We start from the raw sequence: 26,036 nt of genomic DNA, 5'->3' as shown, positions 1-26,036 counted from the left end.
AGGTGAGTAGATGAAGCTAGGTTTACTTTCCCATGCCTCGAGAATTTTCTTTACATTTTTTTTTTCCCCCATCTCCACGAGCAAATCCCTGAATCTCCCTCCTATCTTTTTTTCCCCACCAATCACAGGCAAACAAAGTCCCGGTGGAGATGTACAACCCTGCCCGTGAGTCAGATGAATCAGCTCCTGGTGGGAACTTTCCACTTTTTAAAAGGCCGCAAATGTCAACATGTCTGCAAGCCCCGTTCAAACCCACTCGGGTCGGGCCCCCCTCGCGTCCACTCCCTCTCAAATAGAGAAATAGTTTTATTCCATTCTTCCCCTCCCCCATCACGGTATCTTGGGTCTCATTCCCTCCCTATTCACCCATCAGCTACCTCGTCCCAAACAGCAACCATGCTCCCTCTCCCCGACGTGTCAACTAGTTTCTCACATTCCACCATTCATAAACTGCCACGATATCATCTCAGGCTGCTCGCTGTACAACACAAGACAGCTGAGCCACCGATCTCAGGATCTGGGTCCCACATTCAACCCGTGGTTCCCGGGACGCGTTCGACTCACCCGAGAGTGAAGTTAGCACGTCGCCAACGTGGCTCAATCACCCGAATGGAGGGGCCAATGACTGCCGTTTTTTTTTTTTTTATCTCGCCCGCGGTCGAGCAGAACCCAACTCGACGGCCTAAAGGCTCGAAAACTGATCGAGAGATCGAGCAACGGAGAGGCAGCGAGAACGCGCTCCAGTTTTATTAATCTCTCTTCGCCGCTCTCGCTCCACAGTCATCATCTCCCTCGGCTCTTGGGCTCTCCTCTTCATGCCGGGCCTGGCGCTGGTTCCGGGCTTGCTCTGGGCGTGGGTTTTCCTCGAATCCCAGCAGCATTTAGTGATCGCTGGAGGTCAGTTACCATTGCTCCTTCCCTTTCTCTCTCTCTGCTTTTCGCCTTCGGTTCTCTGTCTTAGTTTTCTTCCGAGCCTTATGGTGGTTCGGGCTTGCAACCTTGGTGGATTCTTGTTTGAGTTCCTATTTCCAATTTTCCTGCAATGCGGGATTCTTTTGTATTTTTCTTTTTGTGCCGCTTTTACCGTGGGAAGTAATTTGTCTTGGGTCCTTTTTACTTGGTGATATATTATTTATTCGCTTTATTGCGAACCAGTGAATGAGTTTTGCTGGTTTATTACCCACCACTGTTCTCGCAAATATATTCTTTTAATTTCTCGCAAATGTAAGGGCTCAGAGCTCTTCAGCTGAGATGAATAGTTTCTCTTCCACCCTGTAGGAAACTCTCTTTAAGCTGTCTATTATTGCAACCTTGGACAGATGATAGCTTTTTGGATGAACCATAGGATAATGCGATTCAGTCTTGGAACTATAATGATTGATAAGTAACCAAAATGTTTGTGTAGAGAGGTAAAGATTAAAGATTAAGAGGTTTGAAGATGCTTTGGAAGGGTTTGAGGCTACTTTAAAGATTCTTTTACTGGGATTTGGCTCTACTGCGAACCACCTGATGTTTGCTCATTGATTTGGAAAGCAATCTGTAAAGATACTGCTTTAATTCCTGATAAATTACTTTTTATGCTTGGGCAATGGTCAAACTATTCGTGTGCTTGAAGATACTGGGAATAGTTTTTTTGTCTATCTGCAGAATGCAGCACGGTCAACGTGGGTCTCTTAGTCGAGAATTTCACAGCGAACAAATTGCTTCTTCCTTCCTGCGACTGGAACTCTACCCTCACAACTACTACCTTCCCACCCAACATGGTTCCCAAGATTAGATGTGTAACCAAACCAAGCTTGATTGGAGCTTGGTTTTGTTCAGGGTTTGTTTGCATTAATTTGAAGCCCAACTTTTGATTTCAAACTTGATTTGCTCGAGTCAAATTCGAGCTTAGTTTTGAATCAAGCTGAAGATGGGCCTACTCGATCAGCTTGATGGCGCTAATCGAGCCAAAATAAATTTGAACATGTATGAAGCTTAGACTAAGTTCAGCTCAAGCTTGAATAGAAGATTTATTCATGCTCGAATTAACATTCATCTAATTCAAGAGTAGTTAAATTGATAATATTCAGCCACGAAATATAAATCTAGGAAAATGAAACATAATTAGTGGACAGGTCATCAATCAAAGTTTTTGTATGATAGCATATGCCATATATACGGTAATATATTATATTATATAATATGTTTGAGCCTTACTGAGCCAAGCTTGATTGCACTAGGTTAGTTTTAGACTTGGTTTGAAATTATTTTGGATCCCATGATTAGACTGAAGCTTGGTTTGTAAGTTCCAATTGAGCTTGATTTGAGCTTACTGCATGCCAATCTCGAGCTAAGCTTGAACTTCTTGTTCATTCAACAAGCCTACACACTCACTATGCCTTCTAGCTATGCTTCTTAACCAAATGAATTATGTTGGTACCCTAATCGGTAAAGATGTGTTGTTATTCATGAGGTCTACAAACTTGCCACTTCCAACTCCTTTGAACAGCTTAGTGGTCAATGTTGGTCATGGAAGATCAAATCCCATCAAACTCTATCCTGGTGGAAACTTTATCGGGAGAGGCTCCCTTGCTTAGAATTCCTTCATCGCATAAGTTTTCCAGTAGGCCTGTTCATGGGCCAGGTGGCCAGCCTGGCTTACTCAAATCCAAAGCCTTTTGGGCAGGCTTGTGCCAAGGTTTTAGGCTTGGTGGGCTGGGCCATGCTGAAAGATAAGCCCATTTATTAAATAGGTTGGCTCAGGCTTGGGGATTATAGCTTGGCCCGAGCCTGTCCCGACTTAAATTCTTTTTATCTTTCTTATGTTGTTTGTTAATGTTTGATGTATTTGTAGCAAAGTTCACTAACTTGGTATCGAACCCCATACCGATATATGATTGGTATTCCTAATATGGGGTCGGTTTGGCATATCGACTTGAGTGTACCAAGTCTTAGTTTGGTATTAGTACATATGGGTATTGCTCAGTATAGGATGGTACAAACGAGTATGACAAACTATGATTTGTAGATTTGATTGACAATTATTGTTCATATATGAACTTAATGGGATAATAGACATGTTGTAGGTGATTGGCAATATTTAATTATTAATGTTTAGCATTTTTAAAGCTATTTTAAGTTTTTTAGTATTCTTTTAGAAATTTTAAAAAAATGGTTTTAGTACTATTACTATTATTAGTAGTATTACTATAATTAGTGTTATTACTATTATTAGTAACATTACTATTTTTAATATTATTATTATTTTTAGTAGTATTACTATTTTTAATATTATTACTATTATTAGTACTATTACTATTTTTGGTACTATTACTATTTTTGGTAATATTACTATTTTGGTACTATTACGATTTTTGGTACTATTACTATTTTCAGTATTATTACTATTTTTAGTACTATTACTATTATTAGTACTGTTACTGATGGATTTTTTAATTATATTGTAAGCCTAAGCGCTTATCCAAGGGCGTGGATGCGCTTGTATCTTTGCCCTTTTCCAATACATTCTCTCCGATATACTCATCATGTAGGGGCTCTGAGTAAGGGCCAGGCTTGGGCTTGGAACGTAGGCTCTAAGGTTGGGCCGGGTTGGCCTAGGTCTGAATAAATGTGTTGACCTTTGGGCAGAGCTTGGCCCGAGCCGATCCCATCTCGTCCCATGAATAGGTTTACTGGTCAGCAGTAGGTGCAATGGAGTTGCAGAAGATATCATCTATTTTCTATTTCATTGCATCCATCCTTGTAAAATCTGATGTCGCTTTTGCGGCTCTGTCCACTGGGTTCATAGTTTCACTGACCGGCCTCTTGCTAGGAACTTCTTTTCCATGCTAGTTGCCAGTACAACTTCACCTGAACAACTGTCTATCCTTTCGTATCTTCTATGGCAGATCTGAGAGGACTTTGATGAGGATATCTTTCTGAAAGTTCATATTCTACCAACCTTGTCATGCATTCTGCTATCTTAAAGGCCAAGGAGTATCATCTATGGCTCTTGAAATTAGTAAATTTTAGGGGAATGGTCTACATTCTCTTCAAACCTTTTTTATAACCTCCATACATCATCCTTCAGTTCTTGGGTCCCCCTATCCACCTTGCAGGCTGAAGCTTGACTTTGAGGGCTCCCTAAAATCTGATGGCATAGGTAATTCTGGTTTTGTTCTATTTGACTCAGCGGCATAGGTCTTGGTAGCTGGCACATTTCATTGGTTAGACCAGTCTGGATCATAGCAGAACTTCGTGGTGTTTGGGAAGGTTTGAGGGTACTTCTTTGCTAAAGAACTATCAAAGTCTTTTTTTTTTTTTTGGGTTAAAAATGGCATTCATATAGTTCTCATATGAGTACAACCTGCCAAATCAAAAGAAAGAAGATTATACAAGGGGTGGGGAATATCTCCGACCCTTGTATCAAAGTCTTTGGACCAAAGGGATTCCCAAACAATTGTCGGTTGTCTCTCCACTCGATACAACTCAAGGTCCTATCACTTATGCCTGCTGGGTTGCTAGGATGTCTTTTCCTCCCTCTACTAAAGATCTAGCACATCTTCCATGAGGGTAACCAGATTGCTAGCAGGCAACCTTAGGTGCTCAGAATCCTAGAAAGGCCATTTGATTTCAGAGTTTTCGTGCTGGCATGTTGATATTTGCTGCTGCAGATGCCAGGGGAACTGAGTTTGAGTGCATCTGGTTTTTCTCCTTATTACTTGTTGGAGGCCTAGCCTCCTTTCTCTTACTGAAATAAAAAAGAGAAAACATCGGAACTATGTTCCAAGGAGTAACAACTTTGGAGCATTTAGTTATATCATGAAGGTAAAAGAGGCCAGCATTCCCTTTTTACTAATATAAAGAATTGATATTTCCTTCGATCTTACACATTTTCTTTATCAATATCATCTTGAGAGATTCTCTTAAAAGACTTTTAAAGGATAAGAATCCATTGCCTATTATATTCCGACCAAGTTGCTACAAACCCATTCATGTTCTTCTTTGTGCTCCATATTGCAGAATTTTATTGAACCTTCACCATTGCATTGTTATGGACTGGTCCCAGATTGGCTAGGTCTGGGACCTTAGTTGGTCTCAGCTTAAGCTTCGCAGTAGGATATTAACATGATATGAGAGCCAGCTATCCTACTTAACCAGCTAGTCCCTCCACTCTCTCGTCGTCGCCGCAAGTCGCCCCTCTTTAGGTACTATAAGTGGGAGTGATCATTAGGGAATAGTCTTGCATCTCCTATGTCTGGGATCTTGGTTCATCATATATACCCATGGGCTCTTTCACCTATCAGCTTAAGCTTTTGGGTCGCTGATTAACATTAAGCTTTTGGGCCAGACATTAACATGCCTATCTTACTCTTCCAAGTGCTAGCAAGCTTGTTCTTATTGTTCAGTCTTCTTCTAAGCCATAAGACTGTCATAATAACTCAACATATTAATTAAAATTTGTCTCTCTAGATATAGAATCTCCAGATACAATTTGTTAAGTATAGAAAAATTGCTCTCAAAATTTTGACTGTCATATATTTAGATATTCTAGTTGTTTTGACTGCCCTAAAAATTTTGCAGATATGTGTCCTTGAAGTGCTTTACTTTGAGTCCTGCATATTTGCCTGTTGTTTATGTCAGAGATTTGCTTTTTAACTGGTCATCTGCCATTATTTTCTTTTTCTGTTTCTTTTATGAAATGTGGGTTGGTAAATGAACGAGCTTTTGTTTAAGAATATCATAGTTCATATCAGTGGCTTTTCCAGCCTGAATTCAAGTCATTATAGATATTTGATTATCTGTCTGGAGAAGCCAAAATCTCATTAATTTTCCAAGTGTTTACATGACGGTTTCAGCTTTATATTCAAGAACTCTATCTAGCTAACAAGCCTTTCTACTAGAAACAAATTAGTTTTGCATGTCTTTTCATACACTGTATTCATGTATCTTCTCCATAAAAGGTTTGATGATTTTATTGCTGGTTTGATTCTATAATTAGATCCTTCATCTGAGTGCCATTATGATTTGTTTAGTTCCATACCTATATTAAGTGGAAAGGTGTTAATTTGTAGTATTTACTTTATTCTGTCTCATGCAGATTGTCCCTTAAATTTTAGTTGGGCAAACTTTACACTGGCTGCTTCTGCTTGTTCAAATCAAGATGAACGAGGGAAATGCTGCCGATATATTAATGCATTTGTTGCAATTTCCATTGCTAAGTATGCAGCTTCAACAGGCAAACTTGGAGTTCCATCAGCATTTTCTGATATCTGCCTTACTTCTGTGTCTGAAACTTTCAAGTTATATGGAATTCCAGCTAGTGCTACTGTAGTCTGTGGACTGGGACCCAAAATTCGAGTTTCTTATCAGTGCAAGGGGAGAGGAACTGTCTTGGAAATGATGCAGTCCCCAAACTTTACTGATGTCATTGGAAACTGCAAGGTGCCACTTTCATTGGACAGCAATTGCAAGAGGTGCTTAAATTATGGCATCATGTATCTTCACCATCTTATAAGTGCAGATGACAATGTCGCATTCAGTGTCTGTCGTGATGCATTGTTTGTTACACTTGCAAACCAAGGTGACAACTTGTTGGCTGTTGACATGGCTAGTTGCTTCTTTGGCGTTCAAGGGCTCAACATTCTCCCAGGTTTGATCGTTTTGAGAATTGATTGCTTTTCTTTGACCAAAATAACTCATTATAATTTTTTCAATATTTTATACTTTCTTTTGAGTATGTAGGTCATGCTAGAGAAGCATAATGCCATATTTGTCCTTTAATCTATTAACAAGATTTAAAATAGTTAGGAATACATGGTTGCAGAATAATTTATTAGGAAAAGATGTCAGCAATTCTGAAAATGGAATTGATACTTATGGAGAACTTTCTAATAAGATTTTGTAATCTCATTTAAATGGTTCATGAAGACATAATCTGGCTGCTCTTGTTGTGCTCCTAAAGTATCAGATCATATTAAGATTTTTTGACCATAAAAAATTTTGGTCAAAAAATCTTGAATTATTTAGAAATGGTGAGAACAGCAAAATCTTTTAATGCTCTTTACTACATAATGCTCGTTTATCTATTAAAAGAAAAGTAAAAGATAAATGCCCTTTTTTTCATTACAGAAATGCAAATACTTATCTGTGAAAAAAGGATGAAGGTTCCACACTACGCTTGTCTATTTACTGGCTTTTGGTTATTTCTAATGCTTTAAGTATCTCATAGTCAATCCTTAAGATATAGCATATGAAATGCAATTTTGTTGAAAATTATTAAATTGCTAGCAAAAGGGACAAGAAGACCCATGATAGTGTGAATGAAAATTGTTAAATTGGATTGTAATGTCAACCCAACATAGTTGGAATAAAGGCTTGATGGTCATGATGATGATTATAGGTAACTCAGTTCCTTTTCATAAGGGTTAAAGATAAGTCATTCGAGAAATATAGAATAAAATTGACGATAAATAACAAATGTTGTAGGTCAAAACATTTGAAAAATATTACAAAGGCAATCCAAATCTATACCTCTACAAAGCTTTCAGAAAATGACTTTCCATGTTTTCAAAACCTTTTACTTGTTATGCTACCAGTCCATTCTTCTGGGAGGCATGCCAATGTTGTTGAGACTTTCAATTGCTGTTCATGGGTTCTATATAGAACCTCCTAACTTAAACTACTGAATATATCAGTTGCACACTAATTGGGTGCTTTGTGCATTTTTACACATACTATTATTTTAATGTGACTTTGTTCTCCGCTTCTCAAAAATTGTGATTGATGAATGTTGCAGAGTCATCTTCCCAATTACTCACCCCTACATCTTCTCCAAGTTCTGATTGTGCTCAAGCTCCCAATCAACATCTGATTAGCATACCTCTCAGGAAACATCAGCAAGCCTTTCGGCTCATGTTAATCCCAGGAATTGGAATTGGGGTTATAGCAGTGGCAATTCTAGTACTCCTAATTTTAGTACCACTAATCCGTAAGAAAAGTAAGGAACTAAGGAGTGTAGATGATCCCATTGAGGCATCATGGAATGCCTTCCCTCCTACGCAAGTCCGGACAAGTCAAGAAGGTATAATATTTTACCTCTTTTCCTTGCATACTACCAAATCACTATAAAATCAAAATTATGCTTCATCTGTGTGTGAAAAGTAATCAATGTGTTCTCTGTTAGGTAAAGATGAAAAAACCATGCAGATGCATCTAGAACAGCAGAATAATAACAAATGATAACTAGGTCCTTGAAAAGAAAATAAATGGTAAAGTTTGGCTGAGTTTATGATGTTGGAAACCAGTAGAAAGTTGCATTTCATTTTTGTGAAAATTGTTTGGCTATGATCAAGCTTTGAAGTTCGTGCTAAAACTGATACATCTCGGCTGAACCAATCCAAAAACTGACAGAAATTTGAGTGTGTTTGACTGGTTTTGGCAGTTTTGGCTGATTTCAGTCCTTGTTGGCTGGAATCGACAGAATCTACTTCTCTTCTTTATTTTAGTTTAACAAGTAAATATGTTTTATGTTTAAATTTTACTCAACCACACATTTATCTAAGCTGTGGCTATTTTTGTCGTAGTTTTGTTTTATTTAATTTAACATGGTGGGTTAGTTGAAATTTAATCCATCAAGGTGTCAATACTTTTATGTGGTGTGTCTTTAAGCTATATGTAAGGTTGCAACATGAAATGATGCATGCACATGTCTGACTTGAAAGACTGTTTGGGAGATAGGGAAATTTTATTACTTTTTAGAATTTTGGGGCACATGAGAGACAATTGGCATAACCTCCATACTTGTCACTTTTCTTCTTTTGCTTATTAAAAGTGGCACTAAATAAAAAAGACGGCATAGCGCACAAGCAAGGTTCACAATCTCGGTACCGAGTACTATATCAGTACTTTATTGGTTCAGTACGGTGCGGTACGGTATATCTCTGTACCAAAATAGCTCTCTTTCCCATTTTCTTAATTTTCATCTTGGTACGTCTCGGTGCAGACCGGTACGCACATCGGTACTCCTCGGTATGGATCGATACACCTCGGTACGGAGGGTACAGAGTTTGTATTGATTTGAATGTGTGTTTCGTACCAGTTTTCTTTCGGTACGGTACATCCGTACTGGGCGATACAATAGACCTTGTGCATGAGGCTTCCGCCACTGTAGAGTCTAAGGACGCCAGATGTACACAATGTTATCACCATGTGCAGAGAGGCTATTTCCACAAAAGTGGCACTAAATAGGTATATGTAATTAGTTTTATACTCTTTCGTATTTGTTGTGCTAGTTATATTGGATCTTGCAATATTTGGTAATGATACTTAGTAAATCAATATATTCTTGTGACATGTTTAATGCGTTAAACTTCAATAAATTCATTTTCAGTATAAATTTACCCAACCTACAAAATGCTATAATTCTCGATAACTCAAGACAATAAAATGATGTAAAATGACTTTATTTTTCTTAAATTTGAAATTCTTTAGAATTTCTTTTGACTTTGTTGCTGCCAAGACTCTGAAACTTGGAGTGAAACTGCTGAAGCCGTTGAGACTGTTGAAAATGAAATTCTATGTAGGGGAGTGAAAGTGAAACAGACATCAAGTTTTAAAATGTGGGCCATGATCCTTGACTCATAAGGGTTTGCTTCAACCCAATAATCCTGAAGATCAGATTGGCATATGATTAAGCCGAAAAATGTTGACTAGGAAAAAGGTGAAAATCATCATTGTAGGTTTTCTATGCAGACCTTGATGGTAGCAATCTTGTACAATGACCTTGATGGTTTACACTATCCAGTGGCTGATTTAATACCTAATTAGTGCTAATGTACTTAATTTGAGGGGCTCGAGTAACTGTTTGTAGGGACCTTCTTCTAGCCTCCTTTTGATTCTATGGACAATCAATTTTTACATAGATCATTCTCCAGGTCCATCACCTGTTTTCCAACGATTCAGCTACAGGGAAACAACGAAGGCAACGGAGAATTTCAGTACCGTCATAGGAAAAGGTGGTTTTGGAACTGTTTATAAGGCTCAATTCAGTGACGGTTCCTTAGCTGCCGTGAAACGGATGGACAAAGTTTCAAAACAAGGTGAGGATGAATTTTGCCGAGAAATGGAGCTTCTTTCCAGACTGCACCATCGCCATCTTGTTGCTCTAAAAGGTTTTTGTGTTGAGAGGAATGAGAGGTACCTGTTCTCCTTTACAAGACTATATTTCTTTCTTCTTGAGATAGCAATGTTGTTGCAATCCAATGTCTATTTTCCTTGGATTGTCATTTGCAGTTTTCTGGTGTATGAATACATGGAAAATGGAAGCCTAAAGGATCATCTTCATTGTAATCCTTCAATCAGTTTCTGATGCTCTTTTGAGTTTTTATTTTTATTTTTATTTTTTGTTTTAATAAGTCCTTTTTCCTATGCAGCACCAGGGAGAAATCCATTGAGCTGGAAGACTAGAGTACAAATTGCCATTGATGTAGCCAATGCTCTGGTAAAGCTTATTACTGGCATAACCAATGGAAAACACTAATATATATATATATATATATATATATGTGTGTGTGTGTGTGTGTGTGTGTATATATATTATCTTTTTAGGGTTAGATCATATATCATGCTGCAACATATCAAAGGCCTTCAGCCCATTGAAGACTGTATAAATCCTTTTTTTCTTACTTCCATCCAAGTTTAGTTTGGCTCCTCCATACTCTTTGAGATGTCAGCCTGCATCCAAGACCTCCCTAAAAAGCCGGCCTCTGTCTACATTACATATGAATGGTCCTCTCAATGGGTCTTCATCTCTCTTGTCCATTCATGCTACTCTGAAGCTTCATGTATTGTAGTAAATTATTTCAGTTTCTGCTATAGCTCTAGCATCTGCTTCAAAATACTCATATCAGCCATAATACTCTTAAGCTCCTGTATCTCTTTGATTTCCCAATGTGTTGATCCCTACACTAAAATGGTCTTGCTAATACCTGCACTAGGATGGTCTTATCGCAGTCTCGATGGAAGGAGCGTAGATTGGTCTATCTAAATAGTAACCAATAATTGCATGAAACTTCTGAGGCCTATCTTCATTCCATTCATCCCACCTGTTTGCTACTGAAGACATCTCATTCCTTTGTGCAGTGCAACTGACATTAGAAATGATTTACATAATCAAAATTGCGAGCCTTATCATAACCTCAGTGATGTTTCACTGCATGTACCTTCTCTGAAAGTGAATCCTGGGTTTATTGTAAAATTTTGTTCTAAGATTTCATTTTTTGTATTCATTCCTAGCCTTTCTATTTTGTACATTCGAACTGAACTTCTGGAAATGATTAACATAATTAAATATGTGAGTCTTGTTATAATCTCAATCAAGTTTCCCTTCATATATTTTTGCCTGAAATTGATTTCTGAATCTATGGTAGAGTTTTATTTAAATATTCGTTTTGTCTTCACTCCTATCTTATCCATGATAAATACACTAAGTATAGGCTTAAAAGTGGAAGTCACCATTATCTGCTTTGTAGTTAAGTTCCGAGCCATGGCTCCTATTTCATGTTTTTTTAGTTGTATCATTTTGCACACTTGATCTAACACTCTTCCTTATTCTCCAACAAAGAGGGTCTCTTTTATTGTTACGTATGCTTCTTTAATATGAAATAAATATCATGCATATTCTCCCTTTTGTTGATCTTTATTTGTTGCTCAGGCAAGAAATTGCCTAAATAACCGAATTTTCTGGTATTGGCTTTCTGAATCTTTCCAACTTAGTTTTTGTTCTGCTATCCTCTGCCGTGTCTTCATGGCATAGCTCATAAGTTTCATCCTGCAGTTTCTATAGTGCTTTATGTATCTCCTTCATTTATATACAATAATAAACTTGTGCTTGTCGGTGTTCTCTAGATTTCTGATATATCACTAAAGCAGCAGAAATGATTTTACCCATTCTGCAGTGAATCTGCAACCTACATATCAGCTGATTTGAAGCCTAGTGGGGTAGTTGGGAAATTGTTAAGGGGGTAACTAAAGGAAACTATTTTAATGTATAGAAGGTGCCAGACATACTCCAAACAAAATCAATGGCAACAATGATAACAAAAGTAGTAAAGTCAGATAATCAACTGTAGCTTGATTAAACTCTTTTTTTTCATACCCTTCAAAAACCATCTAGATGATTAAGATTTCATCCAACATGTGGTTGAAACAATTTGGATATGCATTCCATAGGTTTCTTTATGTTTCAGCACACTAGATGAAAATGAAAATGAACATAATCTAAGGAAAAGTTACGGAAAGTCATCCTTTATTGGTAAAAAGAAACTTAAGAAAAATAGCAATGACATTTCTACGATGTTAAACATTATCAATGTTCTAAGATGATGGAAGAAAAAGAATGCATTGTGCATAACATGCCTTGGCTCCATAGTCCTAAAGACCATCAATATATTTGAGTCGTAAAGTTGTGATGAAAAACTATCGACTCAATTAAAGAAGAGGGAGATAGGGCAAAAGCAAACATTGGGCAAAGAAGTGTCTCATGCAGGTTGGTAGTCCTCTTCTTCTCCAATTGCCCAACCAACAATAGAAGTCGAATAGGTATATCACCACCTTCATTCTCTAACTTGTATATGTAGGATGATTCTTTTTTGTACTTATCTGATCGTAGTTAGATTTCACAAAGTTATGGAAGTGCCTGGGAACTAAACTAGCCCTTGAGGTTTGGGATATGAGTGGGATCTACCTTAATTATTTTAGTGTTAAATGGAGGTTGTCCCAACTTCATTGAGGGAGTATGCTCTTAAATATCTAATCCAGAATTTTAGAAGGCAGATGCCCCTAAAATAGAACTGTTGGCATCTTGTTAGGTGCAATTAGTGTTAATATTGGTGCTTTTCTTCTGATAGGCAAACTGGTATAATATTGACAATTATTTTTTGTGATGTAAACTAATGTACTAATTAGACATAGCTGAAGCTAGGTCTTTGGCTAGTCTTCTGTCAGATGGACATAATTCTTAAGAGTACCTCATTGTTTTGCAATCGCAGGAGTACCTCCATTTCTATTGTGATCCTCCCCTATGCCATAGAGACATTAAGTCCAGCAATATTCTGTTGGATGAGAACTTTGTAGCGAAGGTACATATTTAGATTGGTTTCTAATGTTATGTTTCAGTTCATTAGTTTCAAGAATAACAGCAATTGGGTTGTACATAGGTTGCTGATTTTGGTCTTGCACATGCTTCAAGATATGGAGCAATCAGCTTTGAACCAGTGAACACAGATATACGGGGCACTCCAGGTAAGTTTCTTCCAGCCCTAGCACTACGTCTATGATCGGTGTATCTTTCTGAGTGATGGGTCATAATTTAATTAGGCAAAATGTATTGAATTGACAGTTGTATAAAAATATTGTGTTGGATATTGAACTTCACCTAACAATTTGAGAAACCTCTCGAAACACCTAGATCTACTTATAGAAAGGTCTTATAATATGATGTCAAAGCATACTGAAGTGGTATTAGGGAAGGTTGGTATTTTATCCAGTGTCTTAGCCAGATTACATGATTTTTCCAGTATCTTTTTATAAATATTTCCCAGTAGCAGTGAAAATAAATGTAGCACTAGCGGCTATTTTACCCAACATTCGTAACTTGCATGTTAAACTACTTTCTTTGACCATGTTTTGTCTCTTATTCTCTCTCATCTCATCTTCTCCATTTTTCCTATATAACTATCCTTTCATGATGATAGAAAAATTTCAAGTATATGAGCTATTGAAGCTACATTTGGAATTTACGGACAAAAGCATCCACAAGTATTAGTTTTTCATTGCAATTGTTCTATAACTTAACAACACAAGATGACGGATAATGAAGTTAAAAAAAAGTTCTGTAATTACTATTTCACTATCACTGTGAGAGTAGGTTCGCTGTACCGACCGTACTGGCGTACCAGTGGGCACCGGTACTATACTGAACCAAACCGATACCGTACCGATTCAGCTGGTTCGGGCCAAAAGCAAAAAAGAAATTGAGATCGGTATTGGTCGGTCGGTACGGGCCGGTACCGGATCAGTACGGGCCGGTATCGGTCGGTACGGGTCGCTACCGGCCGGTACGGGTTGCGAATAGTCAAAACCGAAAAATATAGCTGTACCGTACCGGTTCCGTCCGGTACCCATACGTACCAGTCGGTACGGCAGACTATGAGTGTGAGTGCTTTGTTTTATAAATTAAAATATCGTGCAATGAAGTTAAGAAATGAGACTAAGATGAGCTTGAGAACAGCAAAGGTTGGATTTTGAAGTGTATGTGTTGTAAAATTAGGAAACAAGTAAAAAATTTGGTACATTTAAAGTGCCTATGTGGTGCAGACAGAACATATAGTCTGGGTGAAAAGTTTGATTTGTTTGGCTGTTTGAAGGATTGAAGCAATGCCTGTGTGGAGATGGTCTTTTGTATAGGTTAAAAGGTTGAGAAAGGGGAGAGCGACACCAAGAAAGGAATTGGATGGTTGTAGCAAGAAGGGAATCTGAAGATACTACCAATTTCACAGGATATGGCATAAGATGATGTGTTTATCTTCACATGCTTAATTTTGCATGCCTGATAGTTTATTGGATCTCGCCAACTTAAACCATGACAACCATGATGTTTCATATGTAATGCATCAAATGGTTTTTTTTTTTTTTTTTTGCCTTTTGAGAAATATGGTGGAAATACCACCACCAAGTTTCGAATCCTGGGCCTCGCGTAAGTGGAGCGGATGCCAACCAACCGAGCTAAGGTGTGTTGGCATGCATCAAATGATTGTGCACATCTTTCTTGTGAATTGTTTTCTATTGCATAGGAAAATTGCAAAATATGAAACTTTAGGATTTTAACATCAGTACTTACAGGGTATACGGATCCTGAATACGTGGTTACTCAAGAGCTGACGGATAAGAGTGACATATACAGCTATGGTGTGCTATTATTGGAGCTCGTCACTGGGAGGAGAGCAATACAAGATAGCAAGAATCTGGTGGAATGGTCTCAGAAATTTATGTCAAATGATTCCAAACTACTCGAGTTGGTGGATCCTGTGATTGGGGACTCATTTGACTTTGAACAGCTCCAACTGATTGTAGGGATCATACAGTGGTGCACCCAAAGAGAAGGGCGAGCAAGGCCATCGATCAAACAAGTACTCAGAATTCTCTCTGAGAGATTTGATCCGGTGCACAATGGCTTTGGACAACTTGCGGAAGATGAAGGCAGCAAGGATGTTGGGGAAGGTAGTAGTAAAGTGAGCATGCAAGGAAATAAATTGATTCCTTATAGTGGTGATGCAAGGTGTCTTCAATCTTCTTCCGGTACTTCAAGATCCTGCTGTAGCCAGAGTGTCTTGCTCGAGAGTGGTTCCCCACAATCTCCTCCTGGCCTTGACTCTCGTTAATTTTATTTTTTTTCTCAATCTTGAGTTCTTTCTAAGTGTTTGATGTTATTTTGCAACCAGCCTGTTTAAGAAATCAAACGATCCATAGGGATGTGATGAAGAAGCGTGACCAGCTGTGGTTTTCCAGTGCAAACATGGAACTGCAGTTGTCCGTGAGAGTTCTACTTTTTAAGAACTCCAAAATCTCTGTTTTAAACTGTTGTAAAAATTCAGGAAGGTTCTGCTGTTGATGAGCAGATCTCAATTAGGTCATTCAAAGAAAGAAATGAGAGAATGTACGTGAAACCTAAATTATTTCATATATAAGTAATTTTTGGTGCATCCAACAAGAGTTAGAGTTGCAGATGATAATTGAGTGAAAACCAAGGGGGATGGAGATTGTAGTTTTTGTTGAACAATAATATTTATTTTTTAATATTATCATTTGCGCTTTACTTTGTTTGCTAGCAAGTTTTGGTGTATTTGGCACAAAGTTAGGTTGTCAACAACTCTGCAACAACAATGAGGATGAACTATGCATCTGACCCCATTATCTGAACTCTTTGCATGGTAGTTCATATCCAATTATTTGAGAATATCTAGGTTGGCTATTTCGTCGTCTTTATTCTTATTTAACTTCACATGGGGATGAAATGGAGCGGACATTGGTTTATGATCAAAATAATTAACTCACATCTAAGACAATACTAGACATAGTCTTTTCTAGAAAACATTCAATTAATTAAAATGACCGTCACAAATATAGCTTTTTCAATAAAACATCCGCGTCTAAGATGTAGTTGGCCGCCTGTTTTTGGCCTCTATGGAGATATGTCCATCCCCATTTATCTAACGAGCAGGGATTCATATTATTCAGGTCGTGGCCCCATTCACGTTGCTCGCTCTTTCATGCTACCTCATCCTGCAAGCCAGACTAGTCGTCCCTTCTTCGTGTCGCAAAAGGATGTTGGAGTCGCCCTAACAAATCTCCTCCGCTGTATTTTTGTTCAGGTCGGTCAATCGATATCCAAGTCTATGAATCTGGCTGACTCGGGAGGATCTTTCAATGTGGATCTTTTGTCTGTAATGCCTCAAATCATCGCGTCTTTCATCCATGCCGGCAAACAAAAGGTCTACCTCGGTTTCTTCGAACGAGATCAGCGAGCCAGTCCTGCGTCTTCATTAAGGAATGTAAGAAGGAAATATAATACAATGGCGAAAATGCTGCTACACCAAGGAAGGAGCTAAGTGCAGCAGAGAGAGGAGATTTTACAGAGAATCTATAGCACTTTCCTGGAAAAAAACATAAAAAAATAAAGACAAAACCAGAGTAGGTGTTACAAGCTTACACCAACCATGGGACGGCAATCGAGGAGCCAAGCAAAGAAGATCCAAGAATTTGGATGACTGAAATGGGTGCCGGCCTGCACCGTCAATTTTTTTTAGCGTAGATGACGAGGCAACCGACGGCAGAGTGGAGGATTTATATGCATGTTCATAACCGCAACTCTCAGCATTCGCTCTAATTAGCTTACCTCGTAACTCAGACATGGCTTCCACCTCCCGACCCAAGCTATGGCTCCTCCATCTCCTACTGCTCCTGTCATGCACTGCCATGTCCTCTCATCTTGACGATGATCGCCGGCCCTATATCATCCACATGGATCCATCGGCGATGCCAGTCCCCTTCTCCACCCACGAAAGCTGGCACACCTCGATCCTGTCGTCCCTCCCCTCACCGCCCGGCGCCGCTCCCCCCGACCATCTCTACACGTACAGCCATGTCATGCATGGCTTCAGCGCCGTGCTCTCATCGGCCCACGTCGAACACCTGGCTAGAAGGCCCGGGCATGTCGCCATCCACCCAGACTCCTACGGCCGGCTCCACACCACCCACACCCCTAAGTTCCTAGGCCTCAGCAGGCACTCGGGCCTGTGGCCCATGTCCGGCTTCGGGGATGACATGATCATCGGCCTCGTCGACAGCGGAATTTGGCCCGAGAGCGATAGCTTCGATGACAAGGGGATGCCGCCCATCCCTGAGCGGTGGAAGGGGACCTGCGAGACTGGAACCAAGTTCAATTCCTCCAATTGTAACCGAAAGCTCATCGGTGCGCGCTACTTCGGCAAGGGACAAAGGCAGCGGGGACTAAACGTGTCCAAGACATTGGACTACGACTCGCCGAGGGACTTCCTCGGACATGGGACGCACACCTCGTCAACCGCCGCCGGTGCCAGGTCCCCAGGAGCAGACTATTTCGAGTATGCAGAGGGCAACGCGATTGGCATCGCACCGATGGCCAGGTTGGCGATGTACAAAGTCTCGCCCACGAGTACGGACGAGTTGGCGGCCAGCGACGTGCTGGCTGGCATGGAGCAGGCCATTGCCGACGGTGTCGATCTCCTATCGCTCTCTCTCGGGTTCACCCAAACTCCGTATCATTCCAATGTGATTGCACTCGGAGCGTTCGCCGCCATGGAGAAAGGGATCTTCGTGTCATGCTCCGCAGGCAATGATGGTCCTGCTGGCTACACAATATACAACGGGGCACCGTGGATCACGACAGTCGGTGCCGGGACCATTGACAGAGACTACGTTGCCTCGATAACACTAGGACAAGACTTCGCAACCGTTCGAGGGAACTCGTTCTATCCGGTGAGCTTGTATATCTCCGGCGTACGGCTATACCACGGTCTAGGCGATGCTAGAAAGGAGAACTGCCGCCGTTCGTCGCTGGATGCCAAAGATGTCAATGGAACAATTGTTTTCTGCTCGTATAGCATCGAGAATGATGTGAAGGAGCAGATGGATGAGGTTGTAAGGAGCGGCGCCAGGGGCGCGATCATCGCCACCGATCAGTGGCCTTTCATGGACCCCACGGGCTTCGGCGAGCCGTTGGTCGTCGTAGCACCGGAAGAGGAGAAGGTGATCAAGGCCTACGTAGCGAAGACCAAGGGTCAGAACCTGACAGTGGACATTGTATTCCAACTGACGGAGGTAGGCACCCCGCCGGCACCGCAGGTGGCCGACTTCTCGTCGCGGGGGCCCTACGCCATCAGTCCAGAGATACTGAAGCCTGATATCCTAGCCCCTGGCGTCAACGTTTTGGCCGCATGGGCTCGGGGGCCTCTCTCCTCGTTAACGTCGGTCGGCCATGCACCTCTGATCTCGGACTACATGCTGCTCTCTGGAACTTCTATGGCTTCACCGCATGTCGTCGGGGTGGCGGCGTTGTTGAGATCATTGCACAGAGAATGGAGCCCAGCAGCAATCCGTTCGGCGATCATGACAACAGCCGATGTGCTCGACACCACGCACCAACCTATCACCGATCTGGAAACCGGTTTACCAGCGACACCGCTAGATTTTGGAGCGGGACATATAAATCCTAACAAGGCGAAGGACCCGGGTCTCATCTATGACATAGGTTTGCAGGACTACGTCGATTTCCTCTGCGGGCTAAACTACTCAAGCTCGAAATCAGGGTTATAACTAGGAGAAGTGATTATACTTGTCAGGCTAATCTCGATCTCAACTACCCTTCATTCATCGTCGTCTCTGACCGAAAGGCCAGCATCGCTCGACGGAGCTTCAGGAGGGTACTGACGAGCGTCATGGATGGACCATCGATATACCGTGCGATGGTGGCAGCCCCTGCGGGCATGAGGGTGGTGGTTGAACCCCAAACACTAGCTTTTGATGGGAAATATAGCAGGCAAGAGTTTTCAGTGAGTGTGGAGGTTGAAGTAGGAAGTGATAGCCAAGGAAGCTATGGATTTCTCAGCTGGTCCGAAGTCGGAGGAAAGCATGTCGTCCGGAGTCCCATGGCGTTTGCGTTTGCTCCCAATGCCAAGTAATGGTGCACTGCCAAGCCCTGTAGCTTTACCTGATCATGTAAATCATATCAGTCTTCTTAATTTGTCCTCTAAATGCCAAGTAATGGTGCGCTGCCAAGCCCTGTAGCTTACCTGATCATGTAAATCATATCAGTCTTCTTAATTTGTCCTCTAAATGCTTTTATCGTCATAAATAAAATTCGAGATGTTGCCGATTGACCTTTTTTATAGTACCGTATGTTACCATTATCTACAATTTAAAGATGTATATAGTAGTGTGGAAAAAAAAATCATAAATTAAACCACAAAAAATGGCTCGCACATTCAATTAGACGCTACTAATTTGACAAACTAAATTTGTGCAGCAATTATGAAATGTATGAATTATGTAATTTTGAAAGAAATTAGTGTTTTTGTCCATGGAAAGAATGGCTTTCTTTTGTATTAGCAACTCAATGCATCTAAAAACAACCTTTCCCTAGATAATGGTTGCCGGAGCAAGAACAAGAAAAATAACCTTTCTCCAATAAATTGAGGTTTGTTATGATGATTTATATTTTGATTCAACCCTCACGCAACCTTGCTTTTATTTACTTATTTATCTATATTGAAAGACATACTCTGTGATATTATTGGCTAGATGTTTCCATGAATATCAAGTAAAGTGAAACATTCAAATAAGTCAAAATCCAAAAATTTCTAGCCGACCATATATATGGTTGTCTTTTACAAGAATGAATGGATCCTAAATGGATACTTAGGAAGCTGCATGGTCATTGCGCATTTTGACAAATCAATGGATGCAGAGAGCTATTGCCGGTGCGATTTAAGTATATTGCTCTTTCTTATTAAAACCTGTCAAATGCCAAAACGTTGGAGATTGCTGCAGCTTGAGTTGTAAACATCTGTCATTGCCTCCCAAGGTCATTCCTGATCATCTTCCATCCTGGCTGGAGAACTTTCATAAAGGTTGGGTGCATGTACATGTACTCAGCCTATGGGTTGGCACTTGGCATGGGTGTAACTCTCGGTCGTCACCAGCAAAGACAAAAAATGCCAAGTCTTTGCTATGTGGTGCAAAGTCTCGTCCCTCTCGAGGCCTGCAACGTACCGAATTCCTACGGCTTCCATTGCGCCGGATTTATTGGCTGGGCAACATGCCCGACATGTATACTCGATGGATTTGAGTATGGGAAATAAATAAATAAATATCATATTCGGCCAGAGAAAGAAAGAATAACAAAATAATTTTTATATAAAAATAAAGTTTTTTTATTTTATGAAAAATATAATACGAGCATAAAAAATACACATTTTCAATAGCTGAAAATTAGATTTTTTCTCAAAAAAACCCTCAAACTTTTAAATAAAATAAGATAATATATTTTGTATTAAAATATAACAAGTATTTTACATATTTTTTTTTAGACAAGTAGGTGCCTAAGCCACTTTATAATGTACTACTTTTTCATTGTCAATCAAACATGTAAAATTATTTTTTCGGATATCATGCATATACTTAGACATCAGTTTTTTAGAAAATTTATTTCAACGAGAAAAGATTCTATCCACAAACCAAATGAGTCCTGCAAGACAAAGCATTGTCGGGTTTCCTACCAAAGAAACCTTTTAAAAATTTTAAAAATACAAAAGAAATTGGAACCATTTAGCTCCATATACAATATAAGAGGATGATTAAGCAGCCATTGGTTAGAGGAGCTTCAAAAGATATAGTCATTAAATTCACATCAATCTTTTTTTTAAAAAAAAGAAAGAAATGGTGATTCCATCGACCGAATCTAATTAGTTGTCTGATCAGATGCATGATACCACCAGATGAATGGTTCATGTAGCCCATGAGCCATAGCGGTTAAATTGGCAAATAGCTTTTACAGAAAACTAGACGTCAAGAAGAAAAAGCCTGCACCTGATCCTTTATTCTCTTTTTTTTTCTTTTTGGTAAATTCCATTATTCTCTATTTTTTTGGGTAAAAAATTTCTTTATTCTCTTTGCTACCCATGCTGATGCCTGAAAGAAGCAAGCGCATGAGCTTTTGCAGGCTTAAAGTTGGTCTCATGAGGACCAGTCCCGCCCTTGGAGTCCTCCAAGGACAACCAGGTCCCAGACTCAAGGTAATGACTCCCTGTAAATCTTTTTTTCAGCTACTACTTCCCCGAGATAATAAAATCCTCGAGGTGACTACCTGCCAAAAGAGACGCAAATATGAAATAAGCTTAAAAATCTAAAGCCATTCCTCCCCTCAAAACATAAATTAAGGAGCCTCCTTTTGCAGCTTCGCCAATAAAAAAGACTGAAGCCCATCACCCGGACCACCACCACCCCCCCCCCCCCCCCCCTTCTTTCCATAAAGGAATAAAAGCATCGCCACCGCCGAATTGAAGAGCACCATACATAGATTAATCCGGAGTCCTTCTTCTTCAATGGCAGAGACAAGGAGAAGCAGCGAGCTGGTGAAGAGAAACAAACAAATCCAGCACCCAACCCAACAGGAAGTAGAGAGCCCATCCTCGAGAAGAGCCCTCAGAAGTTTCTTTATCTGCAAAAACTACGAAGCAGCAGAAGGCAGCAGAAGGCAGTCTAAGAAGATTGGATGCTCGGGGTCTCTTTGCAACCTTAGGGACAATTCTAGGGTCATGCAGAGGCCGGAGATCGCTCCACCTGGGCCTTGCAAAAGAAGAGCTTCGGTCGGTGGTTGCAATACTGCTGAGAGAACCAAGAAGAAGCCTCTAAGCGAGATAAATGGTGTTGCTTCCAAATCCTCCTCTCACTCATCTGCTTCTGCGGCTGCCTCCTCCTCCTCTTCATCTCTTGGTGGATCTTTCAGAGGAATGCATCTAAGGAGGCTTTCTGGGTGCTACGAGTGTCATATGGTGGTAGATCCCATAAATGGGGTGTCCAGGGATTCTTCTCTGAGGGCTACCATCTGTACCTGCCCTGACTGTGGGGAGATCTTTGGGAAACCTGAGATTCTGGAGCTTCACCAGGTCGCCAGACATGCAGGTAGAATCTCCTTTCCTCATCCTCTTTTCCTTTCATTTCATTCATCTTCCCCCACTTTCTTAATATTTTAATTGTCTTTCATTGATATTTTCAATGTTGCAATAGTTACCTTTATATCAGTTTATCAATGATTTTTTTTTTTTTTTTTTTGAGGGAAGAGTGAGGATATATAACTAATATTTCTTTATGTGATTATCCATTTTTTACGTTACTTTTTCGAAGTCCTTAATAATGCAACTTAAAAGATGCTGACGTCTGACGTCTGATTTTTGATTTGATCTGCTTGCAGCCTTGGAATTTTTTTAGGTCTCGTGACCTTACTAGGACAGTGATATTTTCCTGGCTGTTTAAGAAAACAGAAAAGCCAAGAGGGCAAAGACCACAAAGAGGTGTACGTTTAAAGAGAAAAATACTGCAAGAGGAGATGAATTTAAAACTACGTGAGAACTTAAACTGCTAGTAGAAAATTCTAACAACTTACTTGCATTTTGATATCCTACTACGAATTGATGGTTTGTCAGCTGTAACTTATAAATTCCCAGTATTTCCATGCTTTTTTTCATGGGAATGCATTCGATCCAAATTTAGTAGTGAGTTCAAATAATTATTCCCTCATCCGTAGTATTCACACTCCTCAATTGGTCAAAATATGAATGCATCAAACTTTCTAATTTTTTGATCACTTTTCGGAATGGCCTTATCTAATCACAAATCTTGCAGTGCTTAATTAAGCTTCTGGAACATATTTTTTTGCGGTCATGCGAGCTTGATAAAATAGATCTTTCTAATTTTTAGCTCCTCTGATTTCGGACTAAACTTATACTGCCTCAATCGAATCATGACCATGCTGGCAGACATGTTTGAGATATATTCTTCCATTACTTTTGGCTGAGCAATCGCAGCGCAACAGCTTGGGCCAATTCTTATGTCTGACATTTTAATAGAAGATAGCAATTAATAATCCTCTGTACATTACTGATGGCTTACTCACTTCCCATAGCACCTGTTTCTAATCTATTTTTTTCCGACTTGCTTAAGCAACAACAAACTTGATGTCATGCTAAATTCAAGTTATTTTCTTCAACTTCCTTCGCTCAGTTTCAGAATTAGGTCCTGAAGACACTAGTAGAAACATAGTAGAGATCATATTCCAGTCGAGTTGGCTCAAGAAACAAGCACCAAGTATGCAAGATAGACAGGATCCTTAAAGTCCACAACACTCAAAAGACAATCACAAAATTTGAAGATTACAGAGACTCCATAAAAAGCAAAGCCAGCAAGCTTGCAAAGAAGCATCCGAGGTGCATTGCAGATGGCAATGAGCTCCTAAGGTTCCACTGCACCACCTTCTTGTGCTCCCTCGGCCTGAATGGGACAACCAACCTGTGCGACTCGATCCCACACTGCAACGTTTGCAGCATTATAAGGTACGGATTCAAGGCCGATGTGCTTGGAAGGATCCGAACAATGGCCACCAGTGGGAGAGCGCATGACACTGCCCAGATTTCTTCAGAAGATGAGAAGAGGGCGATGTTGGTATGCAGGGTGATTGCAGGGAGAGTGAAGAGAAACCAGGATGCTTCGGAGGACTATGATTCGGTGGCTGGTGCCGCAGGAGTTTACGCAAATTTGGATGAGCTCTTCGTGTTTAATTCAAAAGCTATTCTGCCTTGTTTCGTTGTGATTTATGGAGGTTTCTAGCATTATCAGTAACTAATTTTTCCTTGCAGTGCTATAACTTCGCATGTTGTATTGTTCCTGGAAACCCTTATTATGCCGTTGCTGATCAAATGCAACGTTTTTGAGCTGCATTCAGTTTGAGAGCGCAGGAATGTAATACGTTCACCTTTTCTCCTCTGATCTTAATTAAGTGCAGGTTCTTTCGCTTCATCATATTGATATGGGCTTGTTTGGATGATTAATATCTTCATGGTTATGCCTGCTGTTTGTTAGGATATGCAGATCTAAACAAGGCAAATAACTTTATATATTGTTAGCAACCACTCGAGGTGGAACCGAAAATGTCTAGTTCTGAATGGAAATTAAATTTCGTGCTTGTTTTCCATCGACCTTTTCTAGCTAGGTCCGTTAGGTAACACAAAAAAACTCTGATGTATTCTTCTGAACATCTTCAACTAAGGAGACATTTATACATTCAATAGTATGAAATCGAATCTTTTCTAGATCTACTGTCGCGACACCATATAAAACTACAGGCCAGACTGGAGCAACAGCACAATCCTGTGATTTTGAGTCAGTTTCGCATTTACCTACCACTGCTCATGGTAATGGCTGGCGGAGGCCAAGTTTGAATGCAAAGGATTGTGGAATCCTATATTGCTTAGCTGATCTTACCGTGCCTAGTCTTTATCCAGTCCATCCAATCCAATACATGCCTGTGGCTGTAGTGAATTGGTGCTCTCAAGCTCCAAAGACTGATAGTGTCCATATCTGACTTGTTTTACTCTGGATGTTTGTAGTGAATTTAGACTCTTTGACATCAAAATCAAATGCTGGACAATCCAAAGATGGCACCAGGGGACAACCCCCTGGGTTTGTGGTAGCGGCTCGTCTCTCCCTTGGAAAAGGAGATGGCAGTGAGTGGGTGGGGACTGGGGGGGTAAGAGAATGAGAGAGAGAGAGAGAGAGAGAGAGAGAGAGAGAGAGAGAGATGCAGCATTAGACAAAGGAGAGACAAACCAGCTTGCAATTGGGCCCCATGGTCCATGGACCAAACCTGCGCTTTAAGCGACAAGGGACTGCGAGTCTCCATGGCGGTGGAACCCGCATTGATGCTTGGAAGGACTGACAGACCCGAATTAGTTTTGAGGGAGTACGACTAGTTTTCAAATATAGGATCGTATTTATTTGGTGTTGGCACTATTAGTTCTCTCAAAAATAAAAGTAGTATTCCTCCTTTCTTTTTCTCATCAACCAAAAAAAGATTCAAAAACAAAGCAGCAAGAAAGATTAGTGCTAGTGTGGGGCAACAGATCGAGCGACCCTGATCCATCTCTCACATCTCTGCATACCCTCATAAATTCGTAATGAAGGACATTATATAGTTTGGGAATTCAGTACGTAATCGTGAAATGACTGTGCTATGATGATGTTATATTAAATGCGCGCGCTGCACCTTTCAAAATTTATCTACTTTCAAATATCTACTCTTACTTACTTTGCCCAGCAGTATCCAAAACCAAGTGCAATATTATATGTGATTCCCAAAGTGGACACACTTGCAGGTTATCTTGATAAGAATGTTACATTTTTTGGTTTTTTTGGTCGTGTCAATCAATATTCGCTCTTCATGCATCTCTGCTTGTTTTCAATGAACATCCACCCCCACGCTCTTGTTGTTCCTCTGCTTTGATGATGTGCTTCAACTCCATCTGTTGATAAAAATTCTGAACGCCACGAGATTTGGCTTCTGGTAATTTTCATTTGTATTTCAAAGGCACGTCCTGATCGCTTTATGCTGTTGAATTCCCACTTTGTTTCCAGCTTCTAATGTGTTTGCATTTCCTACGTGCCCTTTGCTTCTACAAACTTCATCATTCTCTCAATATTTAGCAAACCTTATTCTTGTCTTATGTACTCGAAAAATAATGTAAACTGTTCCAAGCTTGAATGATTTTTTTTTTGGGGGGTTCCTTTTCTTTTGTTTGCTGGTTCCTAAAGTATAATTCTATCTTTTTTCTTCCCTATTTTGACTTTCTTGATCATCTTTAAAAATAAGTTACTATTATATTTTGATAAGATGAGGAATGAACTTG

General features: G+C 40.1%; 1 protein-coding gene and 2 pseudogenes across 2 annotated transcripts; all 3 read left to right on the top strand.

The window, feature by feature from the left end:
• Positions 1–677: 677 nt before the first annotated feature.
• Positions 678–15,551, top strand: LOC103710141 (probable receptor-like protein kinase At1g49730). Of its 2 annotated transcripts, XM_039115942.1 has the most exons (9): positions 678–897; positions 6,083–6,634; positions 7,781–8,065; positions 9,918–10,179; positions 10,276–10,328; positions 10,416–10,483; positions 13,032–13,121; positions 13,200–13,284; positions 14,884–15,551. In XM_039115942.1, the coding sequence occupies exons 1-9, from the start codon at positions 816–818 to the stop codon at positions 15,420–15,422; spliced, it is 2,016 nt and encodes a 671-aa protein (XP_038971870.1). In that variant the 5' UTR covers positions 678–815; the 3' UTR covers positions 15,423–15,551. The 2 variants fall into 2 exon arrangements, with proteins under 2 accessions (XP_038971870.1, XP_038971871.1); XM_039115943.1 differs by lacking the exon at positions 7,781–8,065.
• A 1,430-nt stretch (positions 15,552–16,981) lies between these two features.
• LOC103710140 lies at positions 16,982–19,259 on the top strand (annotated as a pseudogene).
• A 2,347-nt stretch (positions 19,260–21,606) lies between these two features.
• On the top strand, positions 21,607–24,153 carry LOC103710086 (annotated as a pseudogene).
• Positions 24,154–26,036: the final 1,883 nt, after the last annotated feature.

The sequence above is a fragment of the Phoenix dactylifera genome, unplaced genomic scaffold, assembly GCF_009389715.1.
Source record: "Phoenix dactylifera cultivar Barhee BC4 unplaced genomic scaffold, palm_55x_up_171113_PBpolish2nd_filt_p 000046F, whole genome shotgun sequence".
Lineage (NCBI taxonomy): Eukaryota > Viridiplantae > Streptophyta > Magnoliopsida > Arecales > Arecaceae > Phoenix > Phoenix dactylifera.
Note: the sequence above shows the minus strand (reverse complement) of the source record. Positions and strands in the feature narration are given on the sequence as shown.

Excerpts from the sequence above, each read along its gene's own strand:
- LOC103710141 (XM_039115942.1), top strand. The coding sequence starts at position 816 with ATGCCGGGCCTGGCGCTGGTTCCGGGCTTGCTCTGGGCGTGGGTTTTC. Across the intron at positions 898-6,082 it reads GCATTTAGTGATCGCTGGAG|ATTGTCCCTTAAATTTTAGT; the intron begins GTCAGTTACCAT and ends TGTCTCATGCAG. Across the intron at positions 13,285-14,883 it reads AGATATACGGGGCACTCCAG|GGTATACGGATCCTGAATAC; the intron begins GTAAGTTTCTTC and ends CAGTACTTACAG.